The 26347-nt window shown below is 43.3% G+C and overlaps 1 protein-coding gene across 5 annotated transcripts in view; it reads right to left on the bottom strand.

Annotated features, from left to right (window-relative positions):
• Positions 1-26347, bottom strand: part of COL14A1 (collagen type XIV alpha 1 chain) — a 230700-nt gene that overhangs the window by 138422 nt on the left and 65931 nt on the right. For all 5 annotated transcript variants that reach the window (XR_008702439.1, XR_008702440.1, XM_055546785.1 and 2 more), the window contains exons 10-17: positions 22274-22425; positions 20993-21122; positions 18794-18939; positions 15164-15293; positions 10850-10989; positions 3727-3853; positions 1980-2119; positions 1138-1270 (exon numbers count right to left, since the gene is read on the bottom strand). Coding sequence is in view for 3 of the 5 variants with exons in the window: in XM_055546785.1 (XP_055402760.1) it covers positions 1138-1270; positions 1980-2119; positions 3727-3853; positions 10850-10989; positions 15164-15293; positions 18794-18939; positions 20993-21122; positions 22274-22425 (1098 nt within the window). In the remaining 2 variants the exon portion in view is untranslated. The remainder of the gene's footprint in view (positions 1-1137; positions 1271-1979; positions 2120-3726; positions 3854-10849; positions 10990-15163; positions 15294-18793; positions 18940-20992; positions 21123-22273; positions 22426-26347) is intronic.

Below are 26347 nucleotides of genomic sequence, written 5' to 3'. Positions count from 1 at the left end.
TCTATAAATTTGTGTATAGCATTTTAGAGTTTTCAAAGAAAAGGCAGACAAGGAAACTAAAACCTGAAGAAGTTTCTAATCACAGACACCTGCCATCATATTGAAAATTACATCTATAAAATGTGAAATCCACTTTGAAATGGGGCATAATCATGATGATTAAAGGAAATCAAGCAGCTGTAAAGGGGCTGCCAAGAAGGAGCAGCAAGGCAGACAATAAGAAGCGCATCTGCTATTTCTGTATCCACACTGGGCAACCAGAGGATAGAAGGGCTATTTGCTCAGATTTCCTCTTTGAGGTCAACATGCTCATCCAGCAGCTTCTAGAATACTGGCTCAGACCCCTGGGGCTTGCCTTGCCTGAGACTGCAGACTCTGTCAGGGGATGGCCTACCTCCAATGACATGGGGTACAAAGACCCAGCCCTTCGACTCAATTTGGGACCACTCAGAAGGGCCACGCCAGGTGCAGAATTTCTAACAGAATTTACTGAGGGCTCGGTTTTAGCTTTTCCCTATTCCCTATCCTTTCATCCTAGTTTCCTTACGGATGTATCTCCCAGCTACACTCTTCAACAAACCTTCTGGATGCAATTTTCTATTTCAGAATCTGGTTCCAGGGAACCCAATCAAAGACAATGTGTGGTTAATACCTCATATTTAAAAAATGAAGGGATGAATGAATCAGCAAGCGAATTTTGTGCAAGATTCTTGGAACCAAGATCAACTTGGGATTTTCCAGAAACTCCTGGACACTTTTGTCCTACATTAATCTGATTTGCTCATTTATTCAGTTATAAATTATTTCATCCATCCATCCATCCAACCATCCATTCACCCATTCTTCCATAACAAGTATTCATTGCACAGTTAAAATATGCCGTGAATTGTGTTAAGTGTTGGGGATGTAACGGTGAACAATACAGATATGGTCCCTGCCTTTAGATGATGACAGACCAAGAGTCTAAGGTGCTCTGCACACTGATTTCATTAAAGGTGAAGATGTGTGAAGAATTCTAGGGACAAAGTTTCTGAAGCCAGGAGTAAGGCTGATGGGCAGGGAACCCAGGAGGGTGAAAAGGGTGTGAGAATAACTGATGGGAGCTGTGAAGTCCGCCGTGGCCCGACTAAGACTTACGTGTGGTCCCAACAGCTGTGACCACCTCGCTCTCACTCCCGTCGTCCAGCACAGCCAGCAGGGAGACTTCATACTCAGTGCCAGGCTCCAGGCCTTCAATAACATACGAGTCTTGGTCTTCTTTTAGGACAACCTGAAAGGTATTTGGTCCTTAGCGACCGGGTTTACTTGAATAACAGAAGAGAACGTTAAGAAAAAATAATAAAAAGCAAAGATGCTATCCCAAGTGTAAGCAAAAAATAACTAAGCATAAGGAACTCCAGGGCCACTGAGTTCAATTTTAAAGTCAAACCAGAGCCTTTTTTCCTTTCAATTCTCTCAGCAAAGGAATGATTAATATTGTAAAAGCAGCATTTCAGAAGTTTTATTAAGTGCCATTTATGAAAATCAAAGATACTGGAAATATGTAACACTTATAACTAAAGCCCTAACAAAAATGCATTTTGATCTTAGAAAAATCATATGATTTGACATTTATAAAACTCCAGGTCATGCAAAGTATTGAGTCCTTCTGGTATTCTCCATGTATTTTAATACAAAAACCAACTCAAATGTCAGCACTGGGCATTCGCTTCCTAATAAAATTGTTGTTGTTGCTATTTAGTCGGTAAGTCGTGTCCGACTTTTTGCGACCCTGTGGACTGTAGCCACCAGGCTCCTCGGTCCATGGGATTTCCCAGAAAAGAATGCTGGAGTGGGTTGCCATTTCCTTCTCTGGGGGATATTGCTGACCCAGGGATCGACCCCGCGTTTCCCGCATTGCAGGCGGATTCTTTACCGCTGAGCTACCAGGGAAGCCGGCTAAGACGCTCTGGAGTACTTTTCGACCTCAGACCACTCACTTCTTCGGTGCTGCCCCCGTAGACTGGGATCCACATCAGCTTGTGCTGCCCCTCGTCCGCCGAGAGCGGGTGCCAGCTCACTCGAAAGCTGTCCGTCGTCACCTCGTCAATTTCCAAGTACTGCTGGGCTGGAACTTCCTCTGTAAGCCAAGGGGGGAGATTCTGTTAGGGAACAGAGACGGCAAGAGACCCGAAACTCAAGCAGCCCGCCAGGGGCCCCAGGTAGAGAAGGCTCTGGCGAATCCCTTGTTTCAGGAAAGCACGTAGAAGCGGGGAAAGCAGCGCCAATCAGTCCAGTGTGGGCTCGTGTTCCTGTGTCCAGCATTTACCCACAGTGTAAGTTAGGGAGACCGGAGACAGAGCAGACTTCTACAGTTTTTTAGTACTTTCCAGAACTCTTGGAGTCTCTATTTGGCTCTTTTCATTAATTATAAAAAAATAAGAGTGCCACATTTGTTATTTTACAAAGATACTGTTTTCCAAGTATTTTAAAGAAATTAATAAAATGATGCCTTAGAAGCCTGAGAAATGTCACTTCTAGCTTTATTGACTCTCATGCCTGAATCACTCTTTAGTAATAAGTTAAATCCAGAGAAGAATATTCATCCTTTTAATTTTGTACATATGGCTGCCATCAAATTGAAATATCATTTATCAGACATCCACTATTACACTGTTTACATGCTTCTGGGATACGCAACAAAGACCATAACATCTAATTACACCCAAAGTGAATTGTAACTCATTGATTTTTATTATTTGAAATCAGAGGTTTTAAAACTCTTTGACAGGATATCATGAGAATTCCAACTAGAGTTAGCCTTTGGGAGATTTTTCAAAATCACTGAACTCTTCTCTGTGAACATTATTTCACAATCCCCCTTATTTCTTATCTCTTTCCAAATTACCTTCTCTTCTTAGTACAGCACTAAATTTGTTTCCAAGTGCAATTAATAAAGTCTGGAAAGCAAACAGAATTTTTCCACCAAGAGGCAAAAAAAAAAAGTTACACTTATTGAATGACTACAGGGTATATACAGAAAAGAAAAATAGTGCATCGTGCTTTATTTTTTATTTTAGTATTTAAAATATGCCATATTGTTCTAAGACTATTGCCAAGCAGCATGAAAATACCTAATTGGCTACAGACTGATGCATTAGGTTAAATGGCATGTACCTGTCATTTCTGTAGGCCAAAACCTGTTGAAGAGCTGTAATTTTGGAAGTTCAATTAATATACACATATATCAGTGGAAGAAATGTGAAAATTTTATGTCACTAGAACAAAAGAAACAGCGTGAGATTAGGAAGAAAACGGTGCAGACTTTTATTTAGCAAAGACCTTTGAACTTAGATGGTTCTGTTGCTCTTTGCCTTGAGAGAAAATACTTAACCAGCAGGCATTCTACTCAGCTAATATCACTCATTGGGTAATAATAGTATAAAATAAATAAAAATTAAAATGCAATCTCTTGGGACTTACCTCATGGCCAAGTAGTGAGACTCTGTGCTCTGCATACAGGGGGCCAGAGTTCCATCCCCAGTCAGGGAACTAGACCCCACAGGCCGCAACTGAGGCTGCGTGTGCTGCAACTGAAGACCCCGCATGCTGCAACCAAGGTCTGATGCAGCCAATGCATAAATATCTAAAACACAGTCTCTTCAAAATCACCCTTGAAGAAGCTCTCCAGCTTCTGGTTTCCACACAGTTACTCCTGGAAACTTTTCGAACCATAGTAAGACTGACCTGTGGTAAAAATTCCAGTCAGAGGTTCAGACTGCCCCTCGTCATAGAGGGAGAAAATGGCAACAGTATATTCGGTGACGGGTGTCAAGCCCTTCAGAGGGAATGTCGTAACAGGGTCGACTTCAACCTGCAAAAGAGAGAGGTCATAACAGCCTATCAGACGCTTTCCAGGCTGCTGGTCACTGGGCTGACGGCACGAGTGGTATAAGTGCTACAAAGGAGATGCTGAATCATGAACCATAATGGAAAAGAATACAAAAAAGAAGCCCTCTTTCTACGTGTGTAACCGAATCAACTTGCTGTGCAGCCACCACACTGTAAGTCAACTCTACTTCAATTAAAGAGAGAGACAGTGAATTTATATATTCACATTTCTGATCTCGTATCCTTAAATAAAATCAGTTCAGTTCAGTTGCTCAGTTGTGTCTGACTCTTTGAGACCCCACGGACTGCAGCACGCCAGGCCTCCCTGTCCATCACCAACTCCTGGAGTTTGCTCAAACCCATGTCTATTGAGTCAGTGATGCCATCCAGCCATCTCATCTTCTAGCGTCCCCTTCTCCTCCCCACTTCAATCTTTCCCAGCATCAGGGTCTTTTCAAATGAGTCAGCTCTTCGCATCAGGTGGACAAAGTATTGGAGTTTCAGCTTCAGCATCAGTCCGTCCAATGAATATTCAGGACTGATTTCTTTTAGAATGGACTGCTTGGATCTCCTTGCAGTCCAAGGGACTCTCAAGAGTCTTCTCCCAACACCACAGTTCAAAAGCATCAATTCTTCGGTTCTCCGCTTTCTTTGTGGTCCAACTCTGACATCCATACATGACCACTGGAAAACCATAGCTTTAACTGGATGGATCTTTGTTGGCAAAGTAATGTCTGCTTTTTAATATGCTGTCTACATTGGTCATAGCTTTTCTTTCAAGAAACAAGTGCCTTTTAATTCATAGCTGTGGTCACCATCTGCAGTGATTTTGGAGCCCAAAAATATAAAGTCTGTCACTGTTTCCATTGCTTCCCCATCTATTTCTCATGAAGTGATGGCACCGGATGCCACAATCTTAGGTTTTTGAATGTTGAGTTTTAAGCCAGCTTTTTCACTCTCCTCTTTCACTTTCATCAAGAGGCTCTTTAGTTCTTCTTCTCTTTCTGCCATAAGGGTAGTGTCAACTGCATATCTGAGGTTATTGATATTTCTCCCGGTAATCTTGATTCCAGCTTGTGCTTCTTCCAGCCCAGCATTTCTCATGATGTACTCTGCATATAAGTTAAATAAGCAGGGTCACTATATACAGCCTTACATACTCCTTTCCCAATTTAGAACCAGTCTGTTGTTCCATGTCCAGTTCTAATTGCTGCTTCTTGACCTGCATAAAGGTTTCTCAGGAGGCAGGTAAGGTGGTCTGGTATTCTCATCTCTTGAAGAATTTTCCACAATTTGTTGTGATCCACACAAAGGCTTTGGTGTAATCAATAAAGCAGAAGTTGATGTTTTTCTGGAACTCTCTCACTTTTTCAATGATTCAACAGATGTTGGCAGTTTGATCTCTGGTTCCTCTGCCTTTTCTAAATCCAGCTTGAACATCTGGAAGTTCACAGTTCATGTACTGTTGAAGCCTGGCTTGGAGAAGTTTGAGCATTACTTTGCTAGTGTGTGAGATGAGTGCAATTGTGTGGTAGTCTTTGGCATTGCCCTTCTTTGGAATTGGAATGAAAACTGACCTTTTCCAGTTAAGTAAAATACCTATCAGTTAATTTTTAAGACGTTGTTGCAACTAATATTATTTCCATTCATTACAGCTATAGTTAGTGAAGTACACACGGTTTTGCAATGCTAATGCAAAGTGCGTAATGATTACAGCTGGCTTTGCGAGGAGGAGCCAGTCATGTACAATAGCTTCTACAGGAGTTACACAGATGAACAAGCATGCAGGCGGAGGTGAGCACAGCTGCTGCGTTGTTTCAGTTGTTCAATGAGCCAACATTTTTTAATTGGCAAGTTTCACATAAGAAGAGAAATCCCTCATCAGCCACAACAACCTTCTATCCAAGTTTTCCCACCTCAGGACCTGTGCAGATGCAGTCCATTCTGTCTGGGACCCTATTTCCTGGGCTCTTTTCAAAATAAGCCCTTCGCCATCTGTTAGGCTTGTGCTTATATTTCATCTCCTGGTAGGGAGGTGTTCATCTCTCCACCGGTCTCAGTAGGATGATTCTTTAACACTATCCTTGTTATATACCTTTTTCTTTCTTGTTTCTGACCACACTCTGTGTCATGCAGGGTCTTCACTCCCGATCAGGGATGGACCCTGCAGTTCAGCACAGAGTCCTAACCGCTGGCCTCCCTAACAGGGACCGTGCTTGTTTCCTCCCTGGCACCAATCCCAGCATGGAATCATTTTATTTTCTAAGTACAAGATACTATTTCCAACATAGAGTGTAAGCCTCTTGAGGGCAGGGCCTTGTTTAGCTTTTTTAATATTGTATATTGAATTATATATATATAATTATATATAAATATATTGAGTGAATAGAATAAGTAAATGGAAATTGAGATGTAGGCACCAAAAATCCATTTTACAAGAGATTACACGGAGGGCTCATCTGAACAAACAGTTAACACAGAGACTGTAGGCATCTCAAAGGAACTGACTGCAGATCATAAAGAGAGATTGCCAGCCCCGGGGAAACGAGCTTCCCTCTTCATGACTTTGGAACTCTGCGCCATGCTGCTAAAGAGCAACAGCCAAGCCCAACCTTCTCAGCCACCCCAGACGTGGGAGTGAAGTCATCTTGGAAGTCCCAGCCCAGCCGGGCTCCCAGATGAACGCAGGAGTCACCTTAGCTGACACCACAAGGAGCAGAGGCCAGCGGGCCCGCCGAGCCTGCCCAAGTTACACAATCGTGTGGTGTCGTTTCCAGCCAGGGCACTGGGTACAGAGCCAGAGCCGACTGAACACACGCACCGTCTCTTCTGAGTCTAGGCCTGATAGTATCGTGGGTAGTTCTTAGAATTTAGCGTTTACTCTGGTCCGCACGCTGTACATGCCTCGGTGGTACTTACTCCTCACCACAGCCTTATAAGGTAGCTAATTCTCACTCCTAATCGGAAGATGGGGAAAATGAGACTCCAAAAAGTTAAGGAACTTGCCCAAGGGAAAGTCAGCCAGTTCCTAAGACTTAAAACATAAGCGCTTCACACTCCAAATGCTCTGGTTGTAAATACCAGTTACAGTTCGGCTCCATTATTTAAACTCACAGAAAGACAGATCCATACTTAAAATATGAGTTCAAGTTGTTCTTCTAAACTATACTCACCTATTGCTTTCTGCTGTTTTGAACCATACTGGCTAAGGTTTACTGGGCACTTATACTATGTCAGGGACCTCACATTCATTGCTTTATTTTGCCTCCTCCTCCCTCTCACTAGATGTATAATGACTGTTTTACAAACAAGGAACCTGAGACCCAAAGACTTAATTAACCTTCCTGAAGTCATAAAACTATTAACTGGAATGGACACTTAGGTCTTGATATACTTCTATATAAGTACATACATATGTAAAAGTATATGTATTTCAGCATTATATATTGAATATATATATACACATTTACCTATTTTTTTCAACAGATACATCTATTGAAAAGATCTAGTTTTACTTATTAAAAGCTTTTTATTTGATGCTGAACAGACTATGTTTCATGCATTGATTATTGATCATTTTATTTCATCAAGTGAGAACTTTGAGGTGTCATTCATTTCCACTTGTTCTCATAATATGCTTCAGACTAAGTTCTGGAACTGCTTTTGTTTGGAGCACTTTTAAGATGTAGGAGAAGAATTTGGGAAAATGTTAACAAATAACTATGATCTCATTGTTACACAACTATTTCTGAGAATAATTTTTCAAACAGTCTAACTAAAAACTTCAGCCTTTTCCAGGAGGGATGAAGAGAGTCCTTGATGAGGACCCAGGGACTGGGCTCTGCTCTGGGCTCTGCTGCTGAGTCACTGTGTCGGAAACGGGGCCCGTCTCCGAGAGTCCAGGGCCTGCAGCCTCTCATTAGAAAACCGAAAGGGCACCATCATGCTTGCCCGCTTCCCCAAAGCTGTTCGCAGGGCGTGCTATCTGAGACGGCTTCTTCTTCAGTTTGACAGGTCAGGCTTTGGCAACACTTTTTCTATAAAAATTGCACCAAGTGTTCTCTGTAAACATCTCAGAGCCTGACTCAGGATAAGCGCTCAACGTGTGTTAGCTGCATCATCACCACCCCCAGCACCATTACCATACCATCTTCGTCAACGTTTGTTTAAATGCTCTGTTCTATTTTTCTTCTTTGGACTCCAAAAAGTTAGGGAGAGAGGTAATGCAGAAAAGACAGAGAGAAGGAAAAGTAAGTGAAGGAGGGGAGGTGGAAGAGGAAGTGAAGCAGAAAAATATGGACTGAGTTGAAAACAAAGCTTTTACAATCAATCACACATTATGTAGTAGGCAGATTTTAGTTGGGACGTTTTAAAGTTCATTCCAAGATATTTTGGGAATTTCCTAACAATCCAATTGCAGCATTATCTTTAAATAAAAATTTCAATTAATAGCAGTAAAGCAAAATATGGTGGGGATATTCACCCTTAAAATCATATATTCCAAAACTAGGTAAAGTAGTATTTGACTCATATAAGACAGTTGTCCAGCAACCTTCAGTCTCAGTTGCATAAATAAAAACTAAGAATTAACAACACAAACACCAAAAAAAAAAAAAAAAACCTATCAGTCAAAATAGAAATGTTACAAAAGCCACACATTATTTATTCACTTCATTCAGAAAAGATGTTCTCAGATTTTTATGCATGGTCTATTTACTCATATTCTAAATTCAGTTCTATCAAACATAGTTTTCTAATTTCCCAGCACAATACAAATTAGAAATAGGAAGCACCAGAGGCAGTCCCCAAGGAAAAACACTGCAGAAAAAAAACACATGTATTTCTCAATGAACACAACCATAATTTTTTAATGGAAAAATGTATGTTGACTAGAACTTTTATGGCCATTTCACAAATACTGAGCCATCATGTCATACACCTGAGGCTAATATAACATTACCTGTCAATTACACTCAACAAAAATGTATAATTATATAGTTCATATATCCACACATATGACAGTTCATTTTTGGTTCATGAAAAATTATTTCCAAATAAAAATGCTTTGAAGTGAACAAATATTAATGAATATGGTTATGTTATTTTGGTTGTTCGATGAGTCACCATTTTAAAATTTCACATAAAAAGAAATCCCTGGTCACATAGTCAAGGGGAACAAGATCTGGCAGCCCCTGCAGATTTCTGTGCAGCAACACCCTACAGGAGCTAACAGTGGCTGCCTCTTGATGCTGCTGCTGCTGCTGCTAAGTCGATTCAGTCGTGTCCGACTCTGTGCGACCCCATAGACAGCAGCCCACCAGGCTCCCCTATCCCTGGGATTCTCCAAGCAAGAACACTGGAGTGGGTTGCCATTTCCTTCTCCACTGCATGAAACTGAAGAGGGAAAGTGAAATCGCTCAGTCGTGTCCGACTCTTCGCGACCCTGTGGACTGCAGCCCACCAGGCTCCTCCGTCCATGGGGTTTTGATGAATATGTACAAGCTCCCCAGCAATGCGGTGCCCACCAGGCACCCCATTACTGTCACCCACGGTCTGCTGTCACTGGTCATCAGTCTCTCAGTGAGAATTTATGCCACGTGCAGGGCCCCCAAACGGGAACATGATACACAACCTAAGGGAGCCTCGTGTTTCAAGAAAAACAGGTGAGACTATTTCTTTGCAGATGCAGCAATTTCTGCACTCATTTACATGATCCACGTAAGCTTCCTACACAGCTGAATTTGCAGCCCTTGGGAAAGCAGTTTACTTGTCACTGATAACAAAGAGACATTGATAGCTTGCTGCCTTTCATTTCTTTCTTTTTACTACTCCAGGTTCTCATCTTCAAAAGCAAAGCACATAGTCTAAATAAGTGCAGTTTCACCAGAATTATTTGCCCTCGGGATTTATGAAGATTTAATAAAAGATATTGAACAGTATTTCTGCACTGTTAGCAAATGTGCAGTTTTTGTCCATTCATTACTCCATATGCTGTAGGAGGGCACATTCAGCAAAATATTGCTTGGATTTCATTGTAGGAAAAACTTGTCTCTGTATATGAAAATACATGCTTTACTTGGTCAAGAAATAGAAATGATGTAAGCCAACATATTTCCCTTGTTGTCTTAGCTTCTTGGACCAAGCTAAGGGAAAAACATAAAAATAACTGCTATCTAGCCTGCTAAAATGTATTTCCAAGGAAAGAATTTCTGAAGAGCATTAGTCACTGAGTACAAAATACTGTATTTTCATGGGTTTCAATAAATTTTATTAGTTGAAAGTTTCTTCCTACACAAAACTTGAATGATTCAGTTTTCAATGTAAGCTCACTGAACTAGGATCTTTCAAACACTGGCACTTCAGTTTCCTGCTTCTGTGAAGGCACACACTTCCTCACCCGCACTCCCTGGGGCCGACTGTATTTCCTGAAGATGGCCGTATCAACATCTGTCTCCCAGGCCACGTGCCCTCGGTGGGCTCTGTGCTCCCGCCCACCTTGAACCACACAGGACGTGGCTCCTCCTCCTAGCGGAGGTGAGGTGTTATTTCTATGACTTCTGTTGCCAACTCACAAAGGTGGCACAGCTGGCATGCAGCACTCTCTCTGTGTCTCTGGAGACATGTCTGGGGACTCCTGAGCCAGCATGTAAAAAGTCCGGCTCCCCTAAAGCTGCCTTGCTGAAGGATCGTGTAAACAATCAGCTTTGAAATGTAGAGCCGTTCCAGCTCCCAGGGGGCCCAGTCCTCCGGGACCAGGCACCAGACAGAGATATGGCAGCCGCTGTGACGTCACCGGTTCCAGCCATTGTTTGGCTACCATCTCAAGCCAAATCCACTTCCTGACCCACCAAAATGGCAAGAGAAAATGAGTAACTAGCAACTGTTTCAAGCCACTATGTTTTGGGATGATCAATTTCATAGCCCTAAGAAACTAAAACCCAACCACTGGAAAAACACACTTCACGTTCCACAGCCTTACCTCATTGATTTCAGTCCCATCAGCGTTGTTATATACAATTCGATAACCATTGATCTTTGTTGAAGTGGCATCCCAGGCTAACCGAGCACTGTTAGAGCCAATATTGGAGATTCTCAGGTTTCTTGGTGGGCTTAAGGGTACTTTGCAGTAAATGGAATAAAAAAGAAATGAAATTTTAAATAACATATATGTAAAAAGGACCCCCAAAACACGGCATCTTTGACTCCTAAACTACTGACATATGAAAATTTTCACTCAGATAATAACTTGTAACAGAGAACATTAACAGATTAACAGAGAAAAGAAGTTTTCCTCATGGAGAATGACGACTAGCCATGAATTGCAGATGCTTAGAAGCAAACGCAGTGTAGGTGAGTTTTCTGTGTCTTTCTTCTCCAGTCAAAGCTATCATTTCCTGCTGATATAAATGAACAACCCAATGAATCAAAAACCAGGAAACCTGAAATTAAATTTTAGCTATTGTACTCAACAATCATCTGGTCCTGGCGAAGTCACTCTATTCCTCTGATCCACAATTTTCCATGTGGCAACGGTTTCTTATCTGTCCTCTCCACTTGGGTGTCTATTAAGCATTTCCAGCTCAACATGTCCAAATCTGAATCACTGATTCCTGTCACCTCTCCCAATCTTCTCTCTCAACCTGTCCCTCTGAGGAAATGAAAACTCCATTTTTCCCATTGCTCAGGTCAAAAAGCCTGGAGTCATCTGAGATTCAGTTTTCTGAACGTATCTCCCCTTCTCAGTGAGGCCTTCCATGATCACCTTACATAAAACAATCCTTCCGCCTCAGTTCTACCTATGTCTCTTCCCTAATTCATTCTTTACTGCACATTTATTGGTCTGTTCTCTCTCTCTTCCAATATACTGTCATCTCAAAGGATTACAGAATCTGATTTAACTTTGTTCCCATCTTTATCTCCAACAGAGTAAAGTTTTCAGTAAATCTCTCTTGAATCAAGGAGTAGGAATCTTGCCCTGGATACAGCCCACTGGCTTTGTGAGATAAAAGTAAACAGTACTGTGGCTTTAAGAGGATAAAGAGGTGCTGATACTTCTGCACATCCTCACTACCAATCCCACGGGTTTTTGTACTTCTTCGAGGCTCTCTTTCTGAATCAACAGGTTAGCATTTGTCAATAATCTTTGAGAGTTTTGTGAGCTTTTACAGGTTTATAGTAAACACAGGTGTTGAGATTGACTGCATGCTTTCTGAGGGTGTGAGATGTAACACATCACCGCATTAAATCCTAACATTAGACAGCAAGGATACCGTCATAGTTAGCCCCACGAGATGGATCATGAATCTGAGGTTACTCGGCCAAGATCACAGTTACTAGAAGCAGGAGAGCAGTTGGAATCCATAACCCAGGCCATCGATCAATAGATTTGAGAGCCTAGCCTAGGCGAGAACCCGTGACAACTGTCAGCTGTCCTGCAGAGCACAAGGGCTCCTCGCCCTAAAGCCAACGCTGTTATTAATTCAAGGCAGAATGCTTGTATGGCAATTAGGAGCCTAGAGACCTGGTGACTCTCACTACCTAAGCAGCCAGAAAGGACGTGTAGGAGAGACACAAGCAAGTAAGCGCTCTACGTGCTGTGCACACTTGGCTCTAAACTGTGTAGGGCTCAGCTAAACTCCGCAGTGCAGTGCAGCAGTGTGCAAACGGGTCAGGCTCAGGCAGCCCGGGCAGTGTTCTTTAGGCCTTTTTTTAATCAACTATTAATGGAAAAGAGTCATGCACACTTTTTAAAAGCACAAGGTATCTGCGTTTTGAAAATCTGCTTCAGGCACTTGGCCCTTTCAGTAGCCTTAAATGAAAGCTTAAATGAAAGCTTCACTAACTGAAAGAAAGCTAAGGAGGATTTTTCCTTTTACAAAAAATGCAAAAAGCAAAACAACATTCAGCCTTTGCTTTGTAGCAACTCATTATCAAGCCAGTGTGCACCACAGGCCCCCAGGTAGCAAGAGGGGCCCTGCCAAGCTCCTTCCTGGGACTATGCTCAGTGTCTCAGCATCAGGCAACCGTAGCTTTGAACTGTGTTTCTGAGCATCTGTGTTTTATCTTGATTTGCTCTGTGCATCCATTAGCAACATGTATCCTAAAACTATTTCTTTGCTTTCTGTTATTCCAGCTTACAAAAGGTTTCATAGGAACACTCTACTTTTCAATAGTGAGGGAAAACTGTAGAAAGAAATAAGTATTCTGAGTGAAAAAGAGAGATGCGTGGTTGGGAAAGTTTTCCTTCCAAATCAACAGAGTCCTCAAAATGACTTAAGTCAAGAGATATATTAAGGCTTCCCTGATAGCTCAGTTGGTAAAGAATCCACCTGCAGTGCAGGAGGCTCCGGTTTGATTCCTGGGTCGGGAAGATCCTCTAGAGAAGGGAAAGGCTACTCACTCCTGCATTCTTGGGCTTCCCTTGTGGCTCAGCTGGGAAAGAATCCACCTGCAATGTGGTAGACCCAGGTTCGAACCCTGAGTTGTGAAGATCCCCTGGAGAAGGGAAAGGCTGCCCACTCCAGTATTCTGGCCTGGAGAATTCCATGCACTATAGAGTCCATGGGGTCGCACAGAGTCAGACACGACTGAGCAACTTTCACAAGTGATATATGAGATGCTTTCTGACTTATTTTTCCTCTTTCTGTCTTGGGCTTTCCCAGTTTTGTTGTTTGTTGTTTTAATTACATTGGTCTTTCTCTGAAGAGGAAGAGAACACAGCCTTGGCTAATAAAAAAACGGTTGTAGGAGAAAACTCCCTTATCATTACATCTCTTTGTATGCTTCTCAAGTAGAATCTTCAAGACCAAAGCACTTGCAGACTCCATGCTATTCACTTCCTCCCAGCTTCAGAGTGATGTGAGACACCCCATCTCCCTGCCCTGTCTTCTTCAAGACACCACGAAGAGACCCCTATTTTTAATGGTAGGCGACAAAGCATTGTGAGCTTGTCAGGGCAGCATTTTCTCTATCATATTTTCAAGTAGATAAATATTTTCAATTCCTAAAAAATATTATTACTATATTACCCAAATCAGGCTTGCCAATATAACTTTTGGGGCTTCCCTGGGGGCTCAGATGGTAAAGAATACACCTGCAATGTAGGAGACCCAGGTTCAATCCCTAGGTTGGGAAGATTCCCCCGGAGAAGGAAATGGCAACCCACTCCAGTATTCTTGCCTAGAGAATCCCATGGACAGGGGAGCGGGGCGGGCTACAGTCCATGGCATTGCAAAGAGTCACACATGACTGAGTGACTAATACTTTCACACTTTTATATACAATTTTTACTCAATTAAAAAAACTGATTATAATGATAATAGTCTGAGATACAAAGGACATCAAAAATTTTTAGAAAAAATATTAATTTTAATATGGGAGAAAGAACTATTGAGTAACTATGCGCTAATTACTTTCAGCTGTATTACTGTATTTAATCTTCTATCAACCACATGCCGTGAGATTACTGTTCCTCCTCTTACAGGCTCAGAAATGCTCCATCACTTGCCCACTGTCACCCACCCACAATGTGACTTTCGCTGGGATTCGCATGTTGAAAGCTCTGATCCCAAAGCCCACATTTCCCCCCACATTCTGCTCCAGCTCTGGGGTGTGCTCACTGAGAGCGCGTCCCCATCTCTGCAGCTGCCTGCGACCCGCCTCTGCCAGGCCAGCAGCCCAGTCGACTCCAGGCGGAGCTCAGACCCTCCCGTGGACCGTGCGCTCGAGAGTCCAGCTTCTCTCCTTCCGGGAACCGAACGCCTGCGGGCCTGACGTGGGGCTGAGGCGGCATCCAGTCCACCTGCAAGGACAGGTGAGCCCGGTGGGGCGGCCGCACGGAGACCTCATCGGTCATCGGCCTGCGGGCTCGGCTGGTCAGAACCCCGCCCGCCAGTGGCGGGCGCCAGGGAGCTGTGCGCCTCTCCCGCTGCTATCACAATGCGGTAATATCCGAAATAAAGCACACAGTAAGTGTAATACACTTCAGCCGCCCTGAAACCACCCCCTTTTCCTGATCCACGGAAAAACTGTCTTCCATGAAACTGATCCCTGGTGCCAAAAAGGTCGGGGACCACTGGTCTGGAGGAGGCCAAAGTTGAATCCTAGAATCCGTGTGACTGAGTAATGACAAAACAGGAAGGAATGCCCCTTCCTTCCCCTAGGTGACTAGACAGGTTGTTACAGACAGTTGGCTCCCGGAGCCGTCGGCCTAGCCCCGCATGTCCAGCTCAGGGCCCCCACGCTGGTTCTGGGTCTTATTGCAGCATTTCACCCGGACGGCAGGGCCACTCACGTGTCGATTCCTGTCCCGTAACGGGGTCACTGGCTTCTTCTCCAAACATAGCGTACACCGTGACTGTGTATTCCGTATTGGGCAACAACTCGCTCAGCTCAATGTCTGTGTGGGTCTCTCCAATTTTCACCTGTAAAGAACATACATTATCAGATCGTTTGCCAACATGCCTTTTTCACACTGATCAGAGTACAACTGAATACAGGTGCGACCTCATGGACTAAGACTTCATCTCCTCACAACCCCTTCATCAAACAGGTTTCAAGTCATCCTTTTTTTCATGGCCTCGTGTTATTTTGTATTAGAAACAGATGCTGTGAAGCCATATAAAACTGAATGTACTGTGTGTGCTCTTTTCGGATAACTCTTTACATCTGGACAAGTGGCAGCTGCAGCCAGAATAACAGTGTCAAATATTTGGTCCCCAGATGAGCGTGGGTAGAGATGAGTCAGAAACATCCTCTAGGAAGAGGGTAAGGTCCAGGCCGGTCTGTTGGGAGCTGGACGCCAAGTGGGCATCCTTCACCGCTGGCTGCATTTTCGCCAGTCCTGACTGGAGGCCCAATTTTTGCTTCAAGTCCCATTAAACTGGACCAGTACTGAGGCCCCCATTCAGAGGGCCTGTCCACCTGGACTGCAAGCCCCTCCCAGGAGTCCACAGAGATCAACCCACTGGATGCCCAAATCAGCAATTCGCTTTCTGATTTGGGGGAAGATATTTCTAACCCTGCTGCTGCTGCGTCGCTTCAGCCGTGTCCGACTCTGTTCGACTCCACAGATGTCTAACCCTGGGGGTCATCAAATAAGCAACATGCTCAGTTGTGTGACAGCTGTGTGACAAGGATTGTTTTATTTCCGCTTTGGAAAGAAGAAAAATAACTCCACAGACTGTCCCCGCTCACACAGTTGCCAGTGGTAGGGTCAAATTAAAAACTTTAATTAAAAAATATGTCAGTGTATATAATATAAAGGTGGAGAAAATAACATAATAAACCCTGATGCATCCATCACTCAAATGTAATAAATATCAACATTTTGTCATATTGGCTTCAGATCTTATTTTAACAGGAACTACAGTCACATAAAACAAACTCTTTCTCATTCTTTCTGCTCACCACCTCTGCCCTAATGTTGAAGTGCATCTCCCTGATACGTTTTTCTTTACTTCTACATAGATGTGTAATATTAAAAAAAATAGATGTTTCTGTATGTTTAATGATGTGCATAAATGGACCATTCAATGTGACATTTTTGGAATTTTTTTCTCTGGCAATATTTGGTTTCAAGATTTATCCATATTGAAACACAGGGACAGAGTTGACATTATTTAATTCCCTTATGAGATTCTTTTCTAAAAATATGCAGTTTTTTCCATTCTGTCAATGAACATGGCAGTTGCTTGCAATATTTTGTTCTGACCAAGTGCCTGCGTTGAGAAGTCTTGAAGGATGTTACTCTATAGTATATACCTTAAAGAGTGTGTATATCTAGCTTGATGAAATATTTAAGATTAGTCTCCAAGGCAGCTGTACCAATTGACACACCAGTTTACACGAGTGATTCTGCGTCCCCACACGCTCACGTATAGTAGCATTATCAGACTTAAAACTGGCGAGGGCCTCTCTGGTGCTTCAGAGGGAAAGTTAGAGCCCCGATCCAGGAGGACACCACGTGCCACAAGGCGACTAAGCTTGTGCGCCGCAACGACTGAACCGAGCTCGGGACCCCGCGCGCCACGACGACCGACCGTGGGCTCGGGAGCCGGTGCGCCGCAAACGACGGCAGGCTGAATGCCGAGAGCCCTGCTCCACGACAGGAACCTCCACAACAGGAGCCCGCGCAGCGCCACCGGAGAGCGGCCCCCGCAGCCGTGAAGACCCAACACAACCGAAAAGAGAAGCTCGGCTAAATCCCCACGGATGGAGGAGCCTGGCGGGTACAGTCACGAGGTCGCCACGAGTCGGACACGACTGAGCCACTAAGTACGGCACGTAACAGCAGTGTGTTGAATGTGCACTGGTAAGTCCTCTTTTTAATTTTTTTCTTTCCTGGTGAAGTTGTGTGTCTTTTTAGCACCGTTTTTGAGTTTCCCCTCCACCAAAAAAATTCAGATCAACATTAAATCTAAGTGGGCAAAAACTGTCTAAGACTCAGAAATGAAAGAATACACGTCACCCATATTCTGTTCTAGATGCTAGAATCACCATGTTCCTGGCCCTAAAGGAGTCTGTCACCAGAGGCAGGTTTCAGAGGACGTTAGAGAACTGAGCTCTGCACTCGCTGGCAGACGCACGCCACCTGCCTCGTCAGCACTCCAGCAGTCACGGCCGTCTCCTCTCTCTTCCTTGTATAGCTCCACTGTAGTAACTGTTCCCTATAAGTTAAAAATGAGGACTAAAAGCTATCATTCAAAGGTCAAAGAGTCATCATTAAAAATGGAAGAAATGCAAAAAAACTACATCCGTGAGATATATTTCTCTATTGTTTAGTCGCTAAGTCATGCCCAACTCTGTTGCTGCCCCATGGACTGTAGCCTGCCAGGCTCCTCCGTCCACGGGATTCTTCAGGCAAGAACACCGGGGTGGGTTGCCATGTCCTTCTCTAAGGGATCTTCCCCATCCAGGGAATGAACCCTCATCTCCTGCACTGGCAGGCGGATTCTTTATCACTGAGTCACCTGGGAAACCGATATTTCTCTATAATATCTCTCAAATTAGTAAAACAAATTTTTCAAAGTCAGTGCACATAAAGCTATCACAATCACTTGTGAACTGCATAGAGCAATACAAATTATATACAATTTATAAGCCTTAATAATTTGCATAGCCTTTGCAAAAAGAAATTTCACTTTTAGAAATTTATCCCAGGGAAATAATCAGATGACCATGTAAAGTTATATGCTAAAAGTAGTCCCAAAAGTATATTTATATAGCAAATTATCTTTTTTTTTTTTTGGGCTGGCTTGTAGGATCTCCCAACCAGGGTTTGAACCTGGACACTGGAAGTAAAAGCACAAGTCTAACCACTGGACCACCAGGGAATTCTTTTATACAGCAAATTTTCTAAATGTCCTAATTAACAGGAGATTAATTAAACATGAACTGGTACAAACCAACAATGGGATAGTAAGAAGTTGTTTCAGTTCAGTTCAGTTCAGTTCAGTCGCTCAGTCGTGTCCGACTCTTTGCGACCCCATGAATCGCAGCATGCCAGGCCTCCCTGTCCATCACCATCTCCCAGAGTTCACTCAAACTCACGTCCATTGAGTCGGTGATGCCATCCAGCCATCTCATCCTCTGTCGTCCCCTTTTCTTCCTGCCCCTAATCCCTCCCAGCATCAGAGTCTTTGACTATATAAAATACAATTTAATGGTATGGAAACAAGCAAAAGGAAAATTACATGGAAAACTACAAAACCATTCCCATTGGTTGTGTTAAAAATGCGTTGAAAAAGACTATTAACTAAACGTTAACAATGGTTACCTCTAGGTGGTGGGCTTACAAGTGATTATTTTCTTTGGCTAATGTGACTTTTCTAAATTGTATACACTACATTTTTATATTAAAAAAAAAGAAACAATGCTAAGGAAGCCAAAGATTCTAGGACTCTAGCAGGCAGCAGGCAGTTACCTCTTTTTCATCCCCAGCCAGGCCCTCCGTGAGGGGAGCGTAGAGGATCAGGTACCCGGATGCTCCAGGCACAGGGTTCCATCTCGCCCTCAGACTGTTCTCAGTCACGTCGTACAGTTCAAGATCGGAAGCTATAGGTAAAGAAACTGCAAGAGGAGATTTGTTAACGGTCAGCCGTTTATCAGTGTGTTTTCTTACTTCAAAGTCTCTATAGCTCAGGCTCTAAAAGTGATGGGTTTTTTAATCATATGATATCCCTTATATATAGACTCTCAGGTTCACAGAGTTGGAGAACAAACTTATGGTTACCAGTGGGGAAGGACAGGGGAAGGGCAATCAGGGAGTGTGGGATGGACATGTACACACAGTTATATTTAAAAAGGATAACCGATGAGGACCTCCTGCACAGCACAGGGAAGGCCGCTCAGTGTTATCCGAGCCTGGACAGGAGGGCGGTCTACGCGAATGGATACGTTGTATGCATGGCCAAGCCCCTTTGCTGTCCTCCTGAAACTATCACTACACTATCCTTGAATCTGTTCACATAGCCATATAAGCCCTTTGGGGCAAGGTAAAGACAATGAATGTTTAAAAGCAGAAGTGACATTTTTTAGTTTCTTATGTCTTATTAGAGTGATGGTCACATTTCTCTGGGAGCCAGTCAAGAGCAGGGAGACTCTGCTGACCCCCGTTTTACGCCCATCACCAAGCACGGGGTCTGACCTGCAGCAGCCACCAACACTCCACCAACACTAGCTGTCGGGTCACTTCCTGAGGACAGAATAGGTGGCTGGACAGATACACGAATAAATAAACACTCATCAACACTCACGCAATCAGAGAGAGTGCGGAGACATGATTGTCGGGAACAACAGGGCTTGAGACAAATAGAAGAATCAAGAAATAAGACTGGCCATAGTGGAGAATTAGGGAGAAAGGGACTAAGGATAAACTGCAAGCTCCCAGCTTAAAAGATGACGGTAATAACCATGAAACATTGTTTACAACTAGACTGCAGGTCCTGCTAGATTTCCCAGCACAACGTCAAACCCGGGACTTCTCTCACAGGTGCAGTTCCCTGCCGCGCTCCCACCGGCGTGCCTGCCACACTTCACTGCACAAGTTGGTTTGCATGTTCTTGGTCTGCATTTTCTCCCTTGCTAGACTAAAACCTCCTCAAGGGAAGAAATGGCTGCAAAAATATTTCTGCAAAGCAAGAGTATTACAATGCTCTGTGGCAGCCTGGATGGGAGGGAAGTTTGACGGGGTGATGGATACATGTGTGGGTTGAGAAGAGCCCCTGGAGAAGGAAGTGACAACCCACTCCAGTTCTAGCCTGGGAAATCCCAAGGACAGAGGAGCCGGCGGGCTACAGTTGATGAGGTTGCAAAGAGTTGGGCACAACTTAGCGACTAAAACCACCACCAACCAGGATACATGTGTATGTGCGGTGAGTCCCTTTGCTATCCACCAGAAGCTATCACATCATTGTTAACTGGTTGAACTCCAATACAAAAATTTTAAAAAAGTGGGAGTGTTAACATTTGTCTCACTGATTGTTTTCAGGAGTAAATCCAATACTGTGCTGGGCGTGGAACATGGTTGTCACAATGCCTGGTCCCTTGTTCCTGGAATTGTTTACGTTGCTATTGTTCTACCAGAGGCAGACCAGGTCTGCATACTGACTGGCATGTACTAGGAACTCAGTGTTTGAAATAACTAAATGAGTGTGCGATCAAGTTTCTCAAGATTATCTTTTCCCAGGATTCTCTGAATGTGTGTGCATGTGTGTATGTGTTTGTGATCGTGGTCTGTCCCAGGTAAGAAATGACTGACTAGTATTCATAAATTTTAATTACAGTGATATTCCTAATGAAAACAGATGTAACATATTTCCCCAGTCTTCTGCTGGGCAGGAGAGCTACAGAGCTTCTTCTCTACTTCTACTGATAAACCAAAGCCCAGTGCTTAGTTTATAATAGGCTTTCACTAGATATTTGTTTATAAATGAATACATGTATTTTGCACCCTTCATCACTAAGGTTTCTCTCTCCTAAACATACCGGAGTTTTATAATGTCCCTCCCAACATATGCCACCTGCAGACTACGAGCACAGCATGGCCCAGTACTGTATGCGCACAGCCAGGCCACCTGAACAATGCTACGCCAATCAGAAGAGGGCAGAATTCAGTACACACGTGTGGTTTCGGTTCCCCGGAGGCCTTCACTAGCCGTGTGAGCATATATGGCAAAGACCGCTATCTGGTATTCCGTTAAAGACATCAAGTTTCTCAGCACCGTGGAGGATACACGCCCATCCACCACCACCTGTTTAAAGAACAGTGCGAGGAATGAGAAAATGGGATTTCTCATATGCAAACTGAAAGTCAAAAAACAAAAGTACCTCCAGCAAAAACTTTTCATTAAACATGTTCTTATCTACACCATGTCCTTCTCCACGTGGCAGTCAGTTCTCCTTGAATTCTCACATCATGGGACTCACCTTCCATGGAAAATGTCCAAGAGTCCCTCACTGGGTCACACCTAATGAAAACTGTGTCATTCCTAACCTAATTGCTATCCTAATCACATCCACTTAGTAACAGGTGACATATGATATTTTTCCATGGAGTCTTGGGAAGCATATAAAAGGTTTATAGTCATGAAAAAGATAGAGCTATTGGAAGCACTGTGATTTGGGTTTTTTTTTTCTTAGTCTGGATGACATAATCTCTAGAATCTAACACTTTAAAGGTCATAAATCCTGCCATAATGCAGAAGAAAACTGAAACACGCTGAGGCCAATCAGAGGTTAGAACAACAAAAGGTGAGAATGTCAAAAAAAGAGATAGGGAGATTTCATCACATCTTATCATATTTCCTGTGAATTTGTGTATCACAGATTAGGAAATGGGAACCATTCAGTCATCTGGCAATAGATGGTCTGTCTTGTGATGGCAACTCGTGAGAAGGGCCCATCACAGATGCTTCATGATGCTTTTCATTTGCACTGATCTCCACAAACATCCAGAAAATCCCAAACCTTGAAAGATTACGTGACCACATTATGTGGAACACGCAGACTTCCTTAAGGCAGAAAGTTCAGACCACTCCCAAAGTAGAAACAAAACATCAACAGCAAAGGGGGCTCTAGCCAGATCATGAACGACTGGTTCCCGTTGCCTTAGGGCTCTTTCATTTCTTAAATTACAAAAAAATTAAGTCAGCGTAAGTTGTGTTAGAAATGGATACATGACCAGATCTGCAGGTTCTTTGATGGAAATAAGAGGAGAAGATGTAAATACCATAAGCTTGAGACAGAAGAAAACCTGGACACATGGAAATGGATTCAGTCCAACAACTGTAAATGCTTGTGACAGAATAATCTGCTTATATATCCACTTCTGCCTTATCTTGACTACTGTACAAAACCTGAGAGCCTCAGAATACATGGCTTGAAAACTCTGTCTCCTTCTTACCTCCTCTGGTTTGCCACCCCTGGTAGGGTAATACACGATTCTGTATTTTTCCACTTTTCCGGGGGCATGAGTCCAGTTAACCATAAAGCTCCTGGCAGTGACTTCAGAAGTCATCAGTTCTGTAGGCGGCCCAATGGTGGCAAGGGCTGAGGCTAAATCAAAAAAACACAGAAAATGAACCTTTTTCCCAAAGTTAAATTTTATGAACCTAAGAAACTCCACTAGTAAGAAATGATTGTATATGCTGCTTCCAAGATTTTCATCTCTAGTAAATTAGTTCAGTACTGGGGGCTCAGCTGGTAGAGAGTCTGCCTGCAAAGCCGGAAACCCGGGTTCAATCCCTGGGTCGGGAAGAACCCCTGGAGAAGGAAACGGCAACCCACTCCAGTATTTTTGCCTGAGAAATCCCATGGATGGCAGAGCCTGGCAGGCTACGGTCCATGGGGTCGCAAAGAGTTGGACATGACTGAGCGACTTCACTTTAGGCTTTGGGCTTTAATTCATTACAGGCATACCTCAGAGATACTGTGGGTTCAGTTCCAGGCCACTGTAACAAAGCAAGTCACACAATTTTTTTATTTCCCAATACATAAAAAACTTAGGTTTACTCTTCGTATGCATACATGCTAAGTTGCTTCAGTTGTGTCCAGCTCTTTGCAATCTGATGAACTGTAGCCCACCAGGCTCCTCTGTCCATGGGATTCTCCAGGCAAGAATACTAGAGTGGGTTGCCATGCCCTCCTCCAGGGGATCTTCCCAACCCAGGGATCGAACCTGCGACTCTTACCTCTCCTGCACTGGCAGACTGGTTCTTTACCACTAGTGCCCCCTGGGAAGCTAGCATTATGTCTAAAAAACAACACACATAACTTAATTTAAAAATAACGCTTTTGGGAAAATGGCACCAACAGACTTGCTCAACAGAAGGTTGCCACAAACTTTCAATTTTTTGAAATTTTTTGGATGTATTTTTAAATACATACCTGCAAAGGCAACAAGGAGAAGCACAATAAAACAAGGCCTGCCTGGACTACGTTTCTTCATTGAAACATTTAAGCGCCTATGCTAGGCTCTAAGTAACTTAAATAAGACATAGTCCTGGACGCCAAGGAACTTTCTTAAAGACATTGCTGTCGAATAGTAAAAAACAAGAACAACAACAAAAAAACACAACATTGAGTTGTGTATCTAAAGATATGCTTCTGATATCTTCAGAAGTCTTCCCTCATTTAGTTCTCAGTAAATGCTATTACTGTTCCCATTTTTCAGGTGAGAAAACCAAGTCAGAATGATGTTAAATAACTTGCCCAAGTCTCACAATTGGTAAGTATCAGACCTGAGATTTATACACAACCTTCTTGACACAAGAGCTTATGTTTTGAGCAGTAGACGATTTATTCTCTCTACTGAAGACTTCCACTCAACAAATGGCCAACATTCTAAAGTAAAAAGAGAAGGAAAAGCAACTAACATATTCCGAATGTCCACTATGAGCGAAACATTGTGTAAGCACTTTGTGTGTTACATACATGTTGTAACAGTGGGTCTGAAAAAGATTTGGGACCCGTAAAGTTCAAAGTCCTGGAAATTTAGGATTTCTTATCTGCTAGGGGCACTTATTTAAAGGGACTTTAGCAGTCATAATAATGGGGAGAAACATAGTTATTAAACAATAACTACAATCAAGTACTTTATTAAGCATGCCTTATAAGCAACCACATGCAGAGTTTTTTTGTGGGAAAATTTAGGCTCTAAAATAGTCCTGGGCTCCCTTGGTTGCTCAGTGGTAAAGAATCCTTCTGCCAATGCAGGAGATGCAAGTTCGATCCCTGGGTCAGGAAGATCCGCTGGAGAAGGAAACAGCAACTCACCCCCGTATTCTTGTCTGGGGAATCCCATGGACAGAGGAGCCTCGCAGGCTACAGCCCATGGGGTCGCAAAAGAGTTGGACACGACTGAGCGACTAAACAGCAATGACAAAAATGGCGTCATTAAGTGCCTCAGAGAAATTTGTCCAGGGAACCGCTACTTGGCTGCTCAGCCTAGTCTGAAGAGTCCCGGTGCAGGGCTAGAGGGATGAGGAAAGAGAGACAGATGCGCAGGCCGCCTGAGTCATCCCGCCCCGGACACAGCACAGGCGGGAGCAGGGCCAGACTCTCAGAGAAGGGTCTGGATGTCTCCTGCTCAGATTGCACCCCTGGGAGTCAGATGCAACCTGCAGCCCACGGATATCACAGGGAACAAGGCTCAAGACCTGTGACGGCCCAGCTCCCAGAAGACAGAGCGCACGGCTCCTTCCTACAATCCCCGCCGAGTGCAGCTCACATTTCTGGGAACTATAAGTCAAGCCTAAGTTTCTGAGAAGGAGATGGTGGATGGGCAAGGGACCGTGGGACCCACAGAATGGTACAGTGGTGAGTTTCCCGAGATTCCTTTCGCCTCCTGTATCTCAACACAGAGCTAAGGAATCCAGCCACCTAGAAACACAAACAAATACAGACAAAAACAATCCAATGAAGCCTGCTCTCTCTAGGCAAAGGACCAGGAAAGGCGCAGCCCGCCAAGACAAAAAGCTTTAGGCAAGAACAGCTCTAGTCTAGAAAACACCATAGAAAAAGCCACTGTGGCCCCGTCCCAGCCGTGCCAGCCAGGTCAAGGGGCAGAAAGGCCCCACCCTTCCTGACTGTAACTGGGGCCTACGTTTACTCTGATCCCAGCGCACAGCCGGGGTGATGGGGGAAAGATCAAGGAGGGAGGAGATAACTGTCCCTTACAGACAGGGACACACCCCCACCTCACCCTGCATGTGCTATCCACAGAGACCACTAGAAGAGCTGGACTTCCAACCCCACGCTAACATCCAGGCACCCTCCCGTTTCACTCCAGGCTGCTGTCAGAAGAGACCTAACAAGGTCATCGGATACGTGCATACAAAAACATAAATAGATCTGCACACACTAGCAGTAAAAATGTGAACACCACCAACATTAAAAATACAACTAAAATTTCTCGAAATAAAATTAAATACTAAAAGTGAGAGGAACAGAATCTGTACAGAAATTATATCCTGAAAACTACAAAATGCTGATGGAACTCAAAGGATATCTAAACAAGTGAAAGGATTTGACATGTTTGTGGACTAAACGAATCAACAGATTAAAGAGTTCAGTTCTTCCCAAGTTGGTATTTAATCATTGAGAATTGATTTAATGCACTTTCCATCAAAGTCCCAATGAGATATTTTGTAGAATAAAAATTATTCTAATATTTATATTAGATTATTGTATAAATTATATAGTATATTACATAAATATTACTCTAATATTTATATGGAATATAAGGAAGCATAGTAGCAAAAACAGTTTTGTAAAAGGATAATCAAATGAGAGAACTCAGTCTATTCAATCTCAAGACTTATTATGTAGCTACAGTAAATCAAGACTGTATGATACTGGAAAAGGGTTAGACACATAAATAAATAGAACCATAAAGAACCCAGATTTAGACACATGCAAATCTGCCCACCCGCTACTTGACAAAGCCACAAGGTAATTCAGCGGCAGAAATGCAGCCTTTTTAGCAAGTAGTGTTAGAACCTTAAACTAAACTTCAAATCCTTTACAAAGAATGAACTTTAAATGTGAAATATAAAACTTTCTGAAAAAATAATAAAAAGGAAACTCTTTGGGATTTAAGGTCAGGTAAAGAGTTCTTAGACTTGACACCAAGAGCACTAATCCTAAAATGAAAAATTGATCAACTGGACCTCGCCAAAATTAAAAACTTTTGTTCTGCAAATGACCTTGTTAAAAAGATGAAAAAGTAAGCTACAAATTGGCAGAAAATATTAAGAAACCATCTAAGAATGGACTATCAGCTTCCCTGGTGGCTCAGACAGTAAAGAATCTGCCTGCTAGGCAGGAGACCTGGGTTCGATCCATGAGTCAGGAACATCCCCTGGAGGAGGGAATGGCTGCCCCCTCCAGCAATCCTGCCTGGAAAACCCCAGGGTCAGGGAGCCTGGAGGGCTACAGGCCACGGGGTCGCAAAGAGTCGGACACGAAGAGCGACTAA

Source organism: Bubalus kerabau, chromosome 14 (genome assembly GCF_029407905.1).
Source record: "Bubalus kerabau isolate K-KA32 ecotype Philippines breed swamp buffalo chromosome 14, PCC_UOA_SB_1v2, whole genome shotgun sequence".
Lineage (NCBI taxonomy): Eukaryota > Metazoa > Chordata > Mammalia > Artiodactyla > Bovidae > Bubalus > Bubalus kerabau.
Note: the sequence above shows the minus strand (reverse complement) of the source record. Positions and strands in the feature narration are given on the sequence as shown.